The sequence below is a fragment of the Borostomias antarcticus genome, assembly GCF_949987555.1.
Source record: "Borostomias antarcticus genome assembly, chromosome: 14".
NCBI lineage: Eukaryota > Metazoa > Chordata > Actinopteri > Stomiiformes > Stomiidae > Borostomias > Borostomias antarcticus.
This window is the reverse complement of record NC_140247.1, coordinates 17,687,278-17,703,317: the sequence shown is the minus strand read 5'-3', so window position 1 is coordinate 17,703,317 and position 16,040 is coordinate 17,687,278. Positions and strand designations below refer to the sequence as shown.

The window sequence follows — 16,040 nt, the reverse complement described above, 5'->3', positions numbered from 1 at the left end:
GCATTATTTATTAAATACTCAGAAGAATAGCAAGGTCATTGGGTCACACTAGCAGACGAGAACAGCGGTTTGTGAATCCAGACGGGGATTTCTAGACACTTCCATTATATGGTCACAGTTTTGTTCATGCAGCTATACCTCTGTCACAACCGTGCCACAACAGTTCGGTAGCACACCAGGACAACATGGCTGACCAGTGACAATCTGACCTCACTGTAGTTTGGAGAGTAGCAGGAGCAGAGCGGGATGGATGTGTGTGAGGAGATGAGATGGATAGGATTCTAGAAGACGAGGGGGAGGAGTCTAGGAGATGATGGGTAGGAGCCTAGGAGATGAGCCTAGGAGATGAGGGCGAGGAGTCTAGGAGACGAGGGGTAGGAGCCTAGGAGATGATGGGGAGGAGCCTAGGAGATGAGTCTAGGAGATGAGGGGTAGGAGTCTAGGAGATGAGGGGTAGGAGTCTAGGAGATGAGGGGGTGGAGTCTAGGAGACGAGGGGTAGGAGCCTAGGAGATGAGCCTAGGAGATGAGGGGTAGGAATCTAGGAGATGAGGGGGAGGAGTCTAGGAGAGGAGGAGGAGGAGTCTAGGAGATGAGCCTAGGAGATGAGGGGTAGGAATCTAGGAGATGAGGGGTAGGAGTCTAGGAGATGAGGGGTAGGAGTCTAGGAGATGAGGGGGAGGAGGATAGGAGATGAGGGGGAGGAGCCTAGGAGATGAGGGGTAGGAGCCTAGGAGATGAGGGGGAGGAGCCTTGGAGATGAGGGGGAGGAGTCTAGGAGATGAGGGGTAGGAGTCTAGGAGATGAGGGTAGGAGTCTAGGATAATAAGGGTAGGAGTCTAGGATATGAGGGGGAGGAGTCTAGGAGAGGAGGGGGAGGAGTCTTGGAGATGAATGGTAAATGGACTGCACTTATATAGCGCTTTTCCACCTTAGCGGCACTCAAAGCGCTTTACAATGGCCTCTCGCTTTACATTGGCCTCTTAGGGGTCAGGGTTAGGGTTAGCAGGGTAAGGGTCAGGGTCAGGGTTAGGGTTAGGGTCAGGGTTAGGGTAGTGTCAGGGTTAGGGTCAGGGTTTCCCCAGGCTGGAGAGACCCTGCTCTGCTGTGCCCGATGAGCTGGTGGTCGCTGTCGGTATTTACAGCTCGCTCTCCTCTTCCTCCACAGGACTTTCGGGACCCCCAGAGTGATGTAGACCAGGATGAGGATGAGGATGATGACTGAGTGCGGCGCCAACCGAGCGGGGAGGAAGAGCAGTGCTTGACCCCCCGCCCTCCCCTCCATCTCACCCGGTCAATGTCGTCAAGTGCACCTTCCTCGGCCCCGCCCCCTAAGAAGGGCAGGAAGCCGGAGGTCATGGCGGACTCTGTCCAGGCAGCCAATGAGGAGCTGCGCAGCAAGCTGATGGACATCCAGATCGAACTGCAGCAGGAGAGGAGCAAGGTAGGAGGAGGAAGAGGATGGTTAAGGAGGAAGAGGATGGTTGAGGAGAAAGGGAGGAGGAGGAAGGTAAATGAAGGTGTGAGGAGGAGGATGATGATAGATGATGAAGGTAGGAAGAGGAGGAGGAGGAGGAGGAGGATGATGATGATGATGGTAATGTAGATGATGAAGGTAGGAGGAGGATGATGATGGTGGTAGGAGGAGGATGGTGATGGTAGATGATGAAGGTAGGAGGAGGAGGAGGATAAGGTAGATGATGAAGGTAGTCTCTCTGTCCCTTCACCAACCACGGATCACTCCTCTCTCCTCTCCTCACCCCGTCTCTTCCTCTCCTCCACTCTTCTCTCCCCCTCCCTCCGTCCCACCTCCCCCCTACTCCCTCCCTCCCTCCTCCCCTCCCTCTCCACCTCCCTCCTCCTCTCTCCTCCCCCCTCTTTCCCTCCCCCCTCCTCTCTCCTCCCCCTCCTCCCTCCTCCCCCCTCCCCTCCCCTCCTCCTCCCCCCCTCCCCTCCCTCCTCCTCCCCTCCCCCCTCCCCTCCCTCCCCTCCTCCTCCCCTCCCAGGTGTGTAAGCTGCGGGAGCAGCGTCAGGAGCAGCGTCAGGCGCGGGAGCTGGAGCAGCACAAGCACGCGGTGGCGCTGACGGACCTGCGGGCCAAGCTCCATGAGGAGAAGCAGCGCGAGCTGGCGACCGGCCGCGAGGCCTTGGCCCGGCAGCACGAGGCGGAGCTGGCGCGCGCAATCAAGATCCGCGACGGCGAGGCGCAGAGGCTGCAGGGGCTGGTCAACGCACTGAGGGACGGGGCAGCTGACAAGCTGAAGAGTGCCCTGCTGGGGGAGGCCAGGGAGGAGGCCAGGAGGGCCTTCGACGGGGAGAGGCTCAGACTACAGCAGGAGGTGTGTGTGGGGGGGGGGGGGAGGCCAGGGAGGAGGCCAGGAGAGTCTTCGACGGGGAGAGGCTCAGACTACAGCAGGAGGTGGGGGGGAGGGAGGCATGATGGATGGATGTATGGATGGAGAATGTGGAGTTTAATCAGTGTAACTAACTTGGGTTATGGCTCTGGTCACTATTGTCTGATGGTAAGTTTGTGTGTGTGTTGTGTGTTGTGTGGTGTGTGGTGTGTGTGTGTAGGTACTGGAGCAGAAGGCAGCCAGGAAGCAGGCTGAGGAGTCTCTGGCCCACGCACTGCAGGCAGACAAGGCCAAAGCAGCCGACCTCCGAACAGCCTACCAGCAGCACCAGGATGAGGTCAACCGCATCAAGAGAGACTGCGAGAGGGACATCCGCCGCGTGGTGAGTCACCCGACCCGTCGCTGACCACAACAGGACCACAACACGACCACACAACAGGACCACAACACGACCACACAACACGACCACAACAGGACCACAGACAGACAGACAGACAGACAGACAGACATACAGACAACTCTCCCTACAGGCCTGCTGCTCTCGCTTCGCCAACGATCTTCCTAAAGCTCCTCTTTTCTTTTTCTTTTTTCAGTAATCCAAACCCCATATCACAATCAAATTTTGATTTTTGATCACCACACACGAACAAACCAATTCCTTGATTCCTTGTTCAATGATCACAGATCTGATTTAAGACTATTATTCCTGATTAAACTGACGACATAGCCTATTTGAGGGGCTCTTTTTCAAAACAGACATCTCCGTTTGTAGATAAGATATCGTAAATCATGTTTGCCCATATCTGCTGTGAGGTTTAAAATTCTAAGCCTTCATCTCTTGATACAGAATGACAACATGCAGGACATGAACAGACAGTTATTTGCAAAAACATTCACACACCATAATATTTATTCACAAGCACAAATTTCTGCGTCAGGATTTCTGACATAAACCCGTTCAATAAGTCTCGTCATATTCAAGTCTGGTCATAATATGGGAGATATAATGTGAGGGAATTGATGAACGAACTGATTATGAGGACTGTACATTTGACCATGTGGACTGAATTAGATTATTGAATAGAGAACATTATTCATAAAGAAAAGGGCAGGAGTGCTGGGAAGTTCAGACAGGTAAATGGTAAATGGACTACACTTATATAGCGCTTTTCTTGTTTAGGTTATGATTTGAAGTGTCTACTCTCGTGTCACCTCCAAATCTGAGGCCATGGTTCTCAGCAGGAAATCGGTGGATTGTCCCCTCCAAGTAGGGAATGAGTCCTTACCCCAAGTGGAGGAGTTCAAGTATCTGGGGGTCTTGTTCACGAGTCAGGGAACCATGGAGAGGGAGTTTGGCCGAAGAATCGGAGCAGCTGGTGCGGTTCTGCAGTCACTTTACCGCACCGTTGTGACGAAAAGAGAGCTGAGACAAAAGGCCAAGCTCTCGATCTACCGGTCTATCTTCGTCCCCACCCTCACCTATGGTCATGAAGGATGGGTCATGACCGAAAGAACGAGATCAAGGATACAAGCGGCCGAAATTAGTTTTCTCCGGAGGGTGGCTGGGGTCTCCCTGAGAGATCGGGTGAGAAGTTCAGCCATCCGGGAGAGACTCGGAGTAGAGCCGCTGCTCCTTTGCGTTGAAAGGAGCCAGTTGAGGTGGTTCGGGCATCTAGTAAGGATGCCTCCTGGGCGCCTCCCTAGGGAGGTGTTTCAGGCGTGTCCAGCTGGGAGGAGGCCGCGGGGTAGACCCAGGCCCAGGTGGCGGGATTACATCTCCGCACTGGCCTGTGAGCGGCTAAAGATTCCCCAGGCAGAGCTGGTTGATGCTGCTAGGGAAAGGGATGTCTGGGGCCCCCTGGTGGAGCTGCTGCCTCCACGACCCAACCCCGGATAAGCAGATGAAGATGGATGGATGGATGGATTGGGTGGGTGGGTGGGTGGGTGGATGGATGGATGGATTGGATGGATGGATTGGATGGATGGATTGGATGGATGGATGGATGGATGGATGGATGGATGGATGGATGGATGGATTGGACGGACGGACGGACGGACGGACGGACGGACGGATGGATTGGATGGATGGATGGATGGATGGATGGATGGATGGATGGATGGATGGATGGATGGATTGGATGGATGGATGGATAGATGGATAGATGGACTCTTGTTTGGGTTATGATTTGAAGTGTCTACTTTTATGGGGGGACATGTAAACATTGAATACAGTTTGAGTTCATCCTACGTTTATGGCATTTTTCTTATTTCCAAATTGATATTAACTATAGTATCCAATAAGATACTTATATAGCTCAAACTCGTAAATCACCTGTTTCATTTTTATAATTTGAGATGAACACAGCGTTACAGTGTAGCCTTATTCCTATCGTTTTTTCAAAAGTCTCCGGATCTGCCTATTACTGTACACTAGATCTGCCTATTACTGTACACTAGAACTGCCTATTACTGTACATTAGAACTGTCTATTACTGTACACTAGATCTGTCTATTACTGTACACTAGATCTGCCTATTATTGTACACTAGAACTGCCTATTACTGTACACTAGATCTGTCTATTACTGTACACTAGAACTGCCTATTACTGTACACTCGATCTGTCTATTACTGTACACTAGATCTGCCTATTACTGTACACTCGATCTGTCTATTACTGTACACTAGAACGCAGCTTCAGATTTCGAGCACCAAAATGTAGCTCCGGTATGGGATTAGAATCATGCCATAATTCGAAACTGAAAAAAAAACTATATGAAAGGTTGTAAGTCAGTGTTTGAATGCTTGAACACGGTTTTGCAAGACTGAAAATAGGTTTTGAAGGCTTGCACAATTTTGATAGGTTGAAAATAAAATTTGAATCTCTGAAAATGTTGTTTTGTATTTGAGTTTTTCTTTTTCACAGCTGCAACACTCTTTTTCAACCAGTCACCTTTTCAGAGATTTGGCCACACACCTGCGAGGTTGCGAGTCATGTCATTTTGGGCAGCGTTCTTCCTCAGACGGTTTTGAAAAAACGGTGGACTTGAAACTCCACAGCAGCGGTCTGAAAATTGTGTGACAGTAGGGGGCGCTGTTGCACATGTTCTGCATGGATGGCCTCCATGTGGGGAATAGCATTCTCTGTGGATCTGCTGGGTCTGTATGGGAACTGTAGGGGTCAAATGTGCTGGGCAGTGAGGAGTGGGCAAGATGTGGTCCTTTGCCAGCTTCTCAAAGCCCTTCATCACCATTATCCTAATCCTATCTGTAATCCTATCACCACCACAGATATACTTAAAAATATCCTCATTCTTTTCACCATTATTATCATAGGCACACTAGTAGGCCTATTGAAGACTATGCATCTGTTTCCGTAGGCCTATATGCTGGAGAAAGGGAGAGGAGTAGGCTACTCTGAGGACAACTTACCCTTAAAACCCAGAATACTTGAGATGTCTCAGTCAAACTATTGTGGTGAACCTATACCTGGGCGGAGTTAGGTTGACAATGAGACTCCTAATCAGTAGGCAACCACATTAAGTTGGTAATAGCCTATAGTAATATTGTGGGTCACCACAGCATAGATTTATTGGTGTCTTGGGTGAAAAAATGTTTTTAATATGTCTCGACATGAAGGTAGAATAGATTTATGGGTGTCTTAAGCTGAAAAAAACTCCAAGATTGCACGTAATGCGCATGGAACCGCGAGGTTGGCCAGCTAAGCCATCCATGCAGAAACTGTGCAACAGCGCCCCCTACTGTCACACAATTTTCAGAGCACCGCTGTGGAGTTTCAAGTCCACCGTTTTTCAAAACCGTCTGCGGAAGAACGCTGCCAAAATGACGTGACTCGCAACCTTGTAAGTGTGTGGCCAAATCTCTGAAAAAGTGACTGAATGGTTGAAAAAGGAGTGTTGCAGCTGTGAAAAAGGAAAACTCAAATACAAAACATTTTCAGAGATTCAAATTTTATTTTCAACCTATCAAAACATTGTGCAAGCCTTCAAAACCTATTTTCAGTCTTGCAAAACTGTGTTCAAGCATTCAAACACTGACTTACAACCTTTCACATAGTTTTTTTTCAGTTTCGAATTATGGCATGATTCTAATCCCATACTCCGGCCGCATCGATTCTCCTCCGGGTTTTGGCTGCAGTAGTGGAACTGCTAGGCGCAAACGTAGGTCTTTTTTCGGGGAAAACATTATCCAGGGCTCTGACTCTCTCCTCTCCATCGCTCCATCTGGTCTCTCCCTCCTGTCTCCCTCTCCCTCCTGCCTCCCTCTCCCTCCTGCCTCTCCCTCCCTCCTCCCTCTCCCTCTTGCCTCTCCCTCCTGCCTCTCCCTCCCTCCTGCCTCTCCCTCTCCCTCCTGTCTCTCCCTCCCTCCCTCCTCTCTCTCCCTCCCTCCTCCCTCTCCCTCTTGCCTCTCCCTCCTCCCTCTCCCTCCTGCCTCCCTCTACCTCCTCCTCTCCCTCCTGTCTCTCCCTCCTGCCTCCCTCCTCCCTCTCCCTCCTGCCTCCCCCCAGATGGATGAGCTGAAGGGGAAGGACCGTGTGGTGCTGGCCCTGGAGCGGGAGCTGGGGGCCCAGGCGGGGTACGCCCAGAGGCTGCAGCTGCAGAAGGAGGCCCTGGATGAGCAGCTGGGCCACGTCAGGGAGGCGGAGAGGCACCACGGCAGCCCCAAGAGAGAGGTGGCTCCCCCCCTGGGAGACAGCCCCGAGGGCTCCAACAACCAGGTGACCGGAGTTCACTCACACACACACTCACACACACACTCACACACTCTCACACACACACACATATACACTCACACACACACACACATATTGTAAAGACATACACATGCATACATTGACATTGTTCCTTTCTCTCTCGCTCTCTTTCTCTCTCTCTCTCTCTCTCTCTCTCTCTCCCCCTCTCTCTCTCTCTCCCTCTCTCTGTCTCTCTCCCTCTCTCTCTGTCTCTCTCCCTCTCTCTCTCTCTCTCTCCCTCTCTCCCCCCCCCCCCCTCTCTCTCTCTCTCTGTGTTGTAGGAGGTGGAGGAGAGGGACCTGAGGAGGTTCCAGCTGAAGATCTCTGAGCTCCTCTCCGTCATCAGGAAGCTGGAGGACAGAAACGCTCTTCTGGCTGACGAGAGGAACGAGCTGGTGAGCAGGAACACCGGCCCTGACCAGCAGGAACACCCTGACCACGGCAAGCTGTCTGGCAAGGCTTTACTCTCAATAGCATCACCATTATTACTCTCTCCCTTCCTTCCTCTCTCTCTCTCTCTCTGTCTTCCTTTCTCTCTCTTTCTCTCTGCTCTCTCTCTCTCTCTCTCTTTCTTTCTGCTCTCTCTCTCTTTCTCTCTGCTCTCTCTCTTTCTCTCTCTCTCATCCTTCCTCTCTCTCTGTCTTCCTTCCTCTCTCTCTCTCCCTCTCTCTCTTCTTTCCTCTCTCTCTCTCCTTCACTCTTCCTTCCTCTCTCTCTCCCTCTCCTTTCCTCTCTCCCCCCTCTCTTTCTCTCTCCCTCTCTTCTTTCCCCTCTCCCTCTCTCCCCCCCCTCCTCTCCCTCTCTCTCTCTCCCCCCCTCTCTCTCTCTCTCTCTCTCCCCTCTCTCTCTCTCTCTCCTCTCTCTCTCTCTCTCTCTCTCTCTCTTTCTCCCCCCTCTCCCTCTCTCTCCCCCTCTCTCTCTCTCTCTCTCTCTCTCCCTCCCTCTCTCCCCCCCCTCTCTCTCTCTGTCTCAGTTGAGGCGTGTGAGGGAGGCGGAGAGCCAGGTGAAGCCTCTGTTTGAGCGGAACAAGCGTCTGTCCAGGAAGAGCGATGACCTGCTGCTGACCCTGCAGCGCATGGAGGAGAAGCTGAAGAGCCTGAGCAAAGAGAACGCAGAGATGGTTAGAGGACCACATCTCTCTCTGACTCTCCTCCTCGTCCCTCGTCTCTCTCTGACTCTCCTCCTCGTCCCTCGTCTCTCTCTGACTCTCCTCCTCGTCCCTCGTCTCTCTCTGACTCTCCTCCTCGTCCCTCGTCTCTCTCTGACTTTCTTCCTCGTCCCTCGTCTCTCTCTGACTCTCCTCCTCGTCCCTCGTCTCTCTCTGACTCTCCTCCTCGTCCCTCGTCTCTCTCTGACTCTCCTCCTCGTCCCTCGTCTCTCTCTGACTCTCCTCCTCGTCCCTCGTCTCCCTCCCTCGTCTCCCTCCCTCGTCTCCGTCCCTTGTCTCCTATCCTTTTCAATCAATCAATCAAAGCTTTATTTATACGGCGCATTTCATACACAGAGGCAACACAAGGTGGGCATAGATCCCACCCCTACATATTCCAGAGGGAAGCAAAAATACAGTTCCACCCGCAGGCCAGAAAAGTGAGCTGTAAAAATTCTTCCCTGACCCTTTTCAACAAGACGATCAAGCAAGCTCCTGAAGTATGTGTGTCCAACAGCTAAGAACATTTATACAGTAAAGCAATAAATTACATTAAATTACATTTTCAGAGCAAAAAGGGCTAAAACATCATAGGAGAGACATGGCAAATACTGGGGTGTGTCTGTGTGTGCGTGAGTGTGAGTGTGAGTGTGCCTGGGTCCAGATAGAGGCAGGGGTTGGGGTATGCTGGGGGTAGGAAAAGGATACGGACCCGGGTTAGGGTGAGGGGAAGGGGATCTGAGCCCAGGACTGGTGTATGTCTGTGAGGGGAAGGTTGTCGGGGCTTCTGGGGGATGAGAGTTGTCATTGATTATGTTTCTGTTCAGGTGCCTGCACACCACCCCAACCAACACCAGCGTTGAACTGGTGGCCATGTTTGTTAGTGACTGCTGTTGTTGGTTGGATGGATTTTGAAGCTGAATTTTAAACATTCTAACAACAACTGCCATCTAGGGTTGGGCCGATGAACGATGTCATCATCCATCGCTGATGATTAATAGCCAAATACCATGGTCGAGAAAACATCATTACATCGTGTTAAAATAATTGCAGGGCACTTTTTAAACACTTAGCCTGTCAAAATGAACAGTTGGGTATTATATTTGTGCAATTAATTAGTCCCTGTAAGTTATTTTCCATATTGTGCCCCTCTTGAAGAATTAGAACAGCGAACTGGAGCTACAGTAGACGCAAGCACCATGCGTCTGAAACCTGAGTTGCATAAATGAAGTCTCCGACGTAACTTCAGGCGAGGCACGAACGTCACGGCCGGGGTAATCGGCAGAGGTTAATCAGTCACACCCCGTATGACGCTAACCACCAGCTGACTGTCAGCTGTCATAGCATTGGTTCAGCTCGCTAGAGCGCTTGTATTTAAGCTGTCAAAACATGTCATTGTTCGCGCTTGCCATTACTGCTGGTTGTGCATTTGCATGCTCGCTGCTTCCGCGTTCTCTGCTCTGGCGTCCGCTCTGCCATTACTGCTGATCGCTCGTATCTGCGCGCTTGCTGCTTCCGCGTTCTCTGCTCTGGCGTACGCTCTGCCATTACTGCTGGTTGTGCATTTGCATGCTCGCCCCACCTCCTCCCCTGCTTCACCTGCGTATGTCACACATCTCCGGATGGCCATCCAGCGGTCCCTCCGGTCACCATGGAGGCAGAGACACTAGGCTGTATCTCCTTCGGACTCCACGAAGCGTCGGCACGTGGAGGCCGGGGACTATAATGTACAGCAGTCCCCCTGTGGCTCTCTTTGATGGTCTTAGTGGGCTGAGTTACCTCCGAGCGTCTTCCCGATCGCGGCCCACTCTGATCGTCATAGAGGCAGGGGGCTAGATGCCGTTCCCCCTTCTGGTTCTCTGGGCCAAGCGGCCCAGAGGGGGGGGAACACCTAGATTGCCTCCCCCTGCTAACGCGCTTTCCACATCGGTGGAAGGCAGGGGGGCATCCCGAACAGAGCACACCGCCAAAATTCATATGTATGCTATGTATTTATAGATGCATGCTAATAATGGGTCAATTTTGACAAAAGTGATCTCGACTGAATATATAGTGTTATTTCTGCTTAATTAAACATTAATTTAAATGATTAGATTAACATTTTTGTGTGTCGCAATCTGTGTCTAGATTACAATTTATAGATTTAATTTAATTTAAAGATTTGTTTTATGGCATTTCTGCTTTATTAGATAGGACAGTGAAGATTATTGACAGGAAATGCAGGAGAGAGAGAGGGGGTAGACATGCAGCACATGGCCCAGGCCGGATTCGAACCCAGGCCGCTGCGGTAAGGACAAGCCTTTGCGGTATGCGCCTTAACCCGGTGAGCCACTGGTGGCACCCTGATTAAAATTGACCTATAGCTAAATGTGCATGATCTCTACCGAATGCCGTTCAACAGCCCGTGTGTAATGTTCCATTAGCCTGTTAAGACAAGACTAGGCCTACGCCTTCAGATTTGACCGATTTTATCAAACTTAGCCAACCATGATTAGCCTAGTGCAAAATAAATACTGCGCTGTTACAATAATATAGCATTAGCCTAATTATTAGGGGTGGTTTCTTACCTTTTTCCCATGACAAATATGACCTTCAAACTCTCCTCTGCGCAAACTGCCACATTGAGACCATAGGGCTTTTCATTAAATAATGAAAGTCCAGTTAGCTGCTTCCCACAGTCCTAAACGAACCAGCTGTCAATAACTGACACCCTACCGTAGAATACAGGTCAGTCATCTGTTGAACTGCAAATCACTTGTTTCATTGTGATAAAAAGCTATTTTGACAGCCATAACCTCGACCCTAAGCTACAGAAAAATAGATTGCTAGTCCGAGGGGCACGCCTATGAAGTGAGTTTTATTCTTTCCCAAATTCAGTTTTAATTTGTCTGGATGCGGTGTTTTAAATGCAACACAATATTTCACTTATATCAAGGCAAGTGCTTCCATACCGAGTTCTCCTACTGTAGGCGACCTGGAAAAAGTAATGCAAGTGATGGAAGAATCTAGGCAGTAGACTTATGTAGAATAGGCAACCTATGAGCTATGAGCTCCCTAAGTTCCCCATCTATCACAGACATCTCTATTGAAGTAGCTACATGATTGTCAGCCTGTGTTGAGCTGTGAGTGCTATGCCGCTGTTCCCGGTGTCTCTGTGTTGGGGCATAGCCTATTAAACTGCTTGCCCATCGTCGTGTTGCTTTTTAAAAACACACTGAGTTCATTTTTGTGTATCAGCGCCCAGGTTAATAAAACACTAAGCATGTAATACAAGATGCGCACCAGGCAGCGAGTGACAGCCTCGCAAGAGCAGCGCTATCAGACTTCACCCCTGTCACATGACGTGAGTCTAGAGCAGCCCTCAGCCTCCTTTCACATTTTAAACCTATCAGAAGCAGTTGTGAGTCTGCTACCATGTCAGTGTCAATTATAGGCAAATTATGGAAACTCCCAATGTTCCGTATTTTACAGTTGATTCCATTTTTATTAGGCTAAATCCACTGAAATCATAGGGGCCTACTGTACTTCCAGCTTTAGGTCTGTTTCTCACTGGCAGGTTTAGATTTACTTACAACCAAGAAAGAGCCAATCAGAACCTAGACTTGCCAACGGGACCTGAAACCTAGAGGCATATAGGCCTACCTAAAGAGGGAGAATATTACTATGAAATTCCCGGTTATTGTTTTGTAATTAAAAGGAAGCTTTGCCTACCTTAATCAAAAGACAGCTTTTATTTTTATTTTTAAAACCACAATAAGACTGTTGTCGTCCATCGCAATGTTTGGATGTGCACATCGTGATGCCATATTTGAGTACACATCGCCCAACCCTACTGCCAACTTTAGAATGCTGGGTGTTGGTTGGGGCAGTGTGCAGGCGCCATTAGTAATGGGGGGACCTCCAGTGGTCATCCAAGGAAATGCATAAGGATCTCCAACTTGAACAGTTCCATCTATCGCCTCCTCTGCACAGCCACTTGTGTGACACCGAACCCTGAGAATGCTCTCTCTCTCTCTCTCTCTCTCTCTCTCTCTCTCCCCCTCTCTCTCTCTCTCCCTCTCTCTCCCCCTCCCTCCCCCCCTCTCTCTCTCTCTCCCTCTCTCTCTCTTTCTCTCTCTCTCCCTCTCTCTCTCTCTCCCTCTCTCTCCCTTTCTCTCTCCCTCTCTCTCTCTGATCTCTCCCTCCCTCTCTCTCTCCCTCCCTCCCTCTCTCTCTCCTCTCTCCCTCTCCCTCTCCCTCTCCCTCTCCCTCTCCCTCTCCCTCTCCCTCTCCCTCCCTCTCTCTCTCTCTCTCTCTCTCCCTCTCTCTCTCCCTCTCTCTCCCTCTCTCTCTCTCTCTCTCTCTCTCTCCCTCCCTCTCTCTCTCTCTCTCTCTCTCTCTCAGAAGGAGAAGGCTCAGTCCCGCCCCCCTGCTCCTCAGTCCTATCTGCCCCAGCTGAAGCGTCCCAGCTCGCTGACCGATCTAAGCCAAGCCCACGAGGAGCAGGAAGTGGAGTTCCTCAAGCTTCAGGTCGCCGAGCAACACGGCATCATCGATGAGCTCACGCAGGTCCGACCCGCCTTTCTGACCCGGTCTCCCCGCCACGCCCCCCTCAGCAGGGCCCGCCCACCCGGTCTCCCCACCACGCCCCCCTCAGCAGGGCCCGCCCACCCGGTCTCCCCACCACGCCCCCCTCAGCAGGCCGAGCCCACCCGGTCTCCCCGCCACACCCCTCCAGCAGGCCCCGCCCACACAGCCATGAGCGCGCTCTGGGACGAGTCTTAATCTTAGGAAATCGCAGCTGACCAATGAAATGGCCAAATGCAGTCGTTAGGTGCAGGTTTGCCAAGTTTCTCTCCCTCTCACACTAACTCTCTCCTTCTCTCTCGCTCTCTCTCTCTTGCTCTCTCCTTCTTTCTTTCTTTCTCTCTCTCACTCGCTCCCTCTCTCTCCCTCCCTCTCTCTCTCTTGCTCTCTCTCCCTCCCCCCCCCCCTCCTCTCTTTCTCTCTCTCCCTCTCTTTCTCTCTCCCCCCCCCCCCCCCCGCCCCCCTCTCTCTTTCTCTCCCCCCCCCCCCCCCCCCCTCTCTCTCTCTCTCTCACCCACCCCCCACCTCCCCCCACATTAAGTTGTTTACATCATTATAAATAAATGAGGTTCTGGACAAAGGTTATTTGGATTTTCACAAGCCTCCCCATTGAACCACTAGGGGCAAAAACCACACAGATTTCCCACTCTTAAGACCACAAAAATCTGGAAGACCACAACACAGTGTCTAAATGAAGACCAAGATGGATATGTTTCACTCTGTGTAAGCCTAAAACATTGATATTTCACTGAAAAAATGTGTTTTTGCTGTATAATCACAGTACTATTACTGTACTGTAGAAGCCCACAAGCAGTAGAGGGAGCAGTGAGCCATACCTTCCTGCTCACAGATAGGAGAGTGGACAGGCCAAACTCATCCTGTCATCTTTCTCTAGGTGGACAGGTCAGACTCATCCTGTCATCTCTGTCTCTAGGTGGACAGGTCAGACTCATCCTGTCATCTCTGTCTCTAGGTGGACAGGTCAGACTCATCCTGTCATCTCTGTCTCTAGGTGGACAGGTCAGACTCATCCTGTCATCTCTGTCTCTAGGTGGACAGGCCAAACTCATCCTGTCATCTTTCTCTAGGTGGACAGGTCAGACTCATCCTGTCATCTCTGTCTCTAGGTGGACAGGTCAGACTCATCCTGTCATCTCTGTCTCTAGGTGGACAGGTCAGACTCATCCTGTCATCTCTGTCTCTAGGTGGACAGGTCAGACTCATCCTGTCATCTCTGTCTCTAGGTGGACAGGTCAGACTCATCCTGTCACCTCTGTCTCTAGGTGGACAGGTCAAGCTCATCCTGTCATCTGTCTCTAGGTGGACAGGTCAGACTCATCCTGTCATCTCTGTCTCTAGGTGGACAGGTCAAGCTCATCCTGTCATCTCTGTCTCTAGGTGGACAGGTCAAGCTCATCCTGTCATCTGTCTCTAGGTGGACAGGTCAAACTCATCCTGTCATCTGTCTCTAGGTGGACAGGTCAGACTCATCCTGTCATCTGTCTCTAGGTGGACAGGTCAAGCTCATCCTGTCATCTGTCTCTAGGTGGACAGGTCAGACTCATCCTGTCATCTCTGTCTCTAGGTGGACAGGTCAAGCTCATCCTGTCATCTCTGTCTCTAGGTGGACAGGTCAAACTCATCCTGTCATCTGTCTCTAGGTGGACAGGTCAGACTCATCCTGTCATCTCTGTCTCTAGGTGGACAGGTCAAGCTCATCCTGTCATCTCTGTCTCTAGGTGGACAGGTCAGACTCATCCTGTCATCTGTCTCTAGGTGGACAGGTCAGACTCATCCTGTCATCTCTGTCTCTAGGTGGACAGGCCAAACTCATCCTGTCATCTGTCTCTAGGTGGACAGGTCAGACTCATCCTGTCATCTGTCTCTAGGTGGACAGGTCAGACTCATCCTGTCATCTCTGTCTCTAGGTGGACAGGTCAGACTCATCCTGTCATCTCTGTCTCTAGGTGGACAGGTCAGACTCATCCTGTCATCTGTCTCTAGGTGGACAGGTCAGACTCATCCTGTCATCTCTGTCTCTAGGTGGACAGGTCAGACTCATCCTGTCATCTGTCTCTAGGTGGACAGGTCAGACTCATCCTGTCATCTCTGTCTCTAGGTGGACAGGTCAAACTCATCCTGTCATCTGTCTCTAGGTGGACAGGTCAAACTCATCCTGTCATCTGTCTCTAGGTGGACAGGTCAGACTCATCCTGTCATCTCTGTCTCTAGGTGGACAGGTCAGACTCATCCTGTCATCTGTCTCTAGGTGGACAGGTCAGACTCATCCTGTCATCTGTCTCTAGGTGGACAGGTCAGACTCATCCTGTCATCTCTGTCTCTAGGTGGACAGGTCAAGCTCATCCTGTCATCTCTGTCTCTAGGTGGACAGGTCAGACTCATCCTGTCATCTCTGTCTCTAGGTGGACAGGTCAGACTCATCCTGTCATCTCTGTCTCTAGGTGGACAGGTCAGACTCATCCTGTCATCTGTCTCTAGGTGGACAGGTCAGACTCATCCTGTCATCTCTGTCTCTAGGTGGACAGGTCAGACTCATCCTGTCATCTGTCTCTAGGTGGACAGGTCAGACTCATCCTGTCATCTCTGTCTCTAGGTGGACAGGTCAGACTCATCCTGTCATCTTTGTCTCTAGGTGGACAGGTCAGACTCATCCTGTCATCTGTCTCTAGGTGGACAGGTCAGACTCATCCTGTCATCTCTGTCTCTCATCAGGAACGCGACAGACTGTTGGTCAATAAGAAGAACAGGAGGAAAAATCTCAAACTGACCAAAGTAAGAGCACACTGCCTCTGTGTGTGTGTGTGCGTGTGTGCGTGTTTGCGTGTGTGTGTGTGTGTGTGTGTGTGTGTGTGTGTGTGTGTGTGTGTGTGTGTGTGGGTGGGTGTGTGTGTGTGTTGCCTCTTTAGCTTATACAGTTTACTGCTCCAGTGGCATCGTCACTAAGCAACCATCGCTTCCTTGTTGGGATGACGCAGTGGTTGTCTAATTGGACTGTGTGTGTGTGTGTGTCTAATTGGGCTCAGAGGGACCAATGACAGCATCCCTCACTGCTGAGCATCTGTTTGTTCTCCTCTTAACTCAGCTAACTAGTCAGTCAGCCCACATCTCTCTTCTCAACCACACACACACACACACCACTATCCTCATCAAGAACATAAACACACCATGTACAGCGCCCCATGTTCAGGACTGAGGTATTAC

The 16,040-nt window shown here is 50.8% G+C and overlaps 1 protein-coding gene across 1 annotated transcript in view; it reads left to right on the top strand.

Annotated features, from left to right (window-relative positions):
* Positions 1-1,296: 1,296 nt before the first annotated feature.
* Positions 1,297-16,040, top strand: part of jakmip1 (janus kinase and microtubule interacting protein 1) — a gene marked incomplete at both ends in the record, with an annotated part of 30,038 nt that continues 15,294 nt past the window's right edge. The window contains 8 exons of the mRNA XM_084449055.1: positions 1,297-1,443; positions 2,006-2,338; positions 2,574-2,735; positions 6,881-7,090; positions 7,387-7,500; positions 8,079-8,225; positions 12,636-12,800; positions 15,552-15,611. Of these exons, the coding sequence (XP_084305181.1) occupies positions 1,297-1,443; positions 2,006-2,338; positions 2,574-2,735; positions 6,881-7,090; positions 7,387-7,500; positions 8,079-8,225; positions 12,636-12,800; positions 15,552-15,611 (1,338 nt within the window). The remainder of the gene's footprint in view (positions 1,444-2,005; positions 2,339-2,573; positions 2,736-6,880; positions 7,091-7,386; positions 7,501-8,078; positions 8,226-12,635; positions 12,801-15,551; positions 15,612-16,040) is intronic.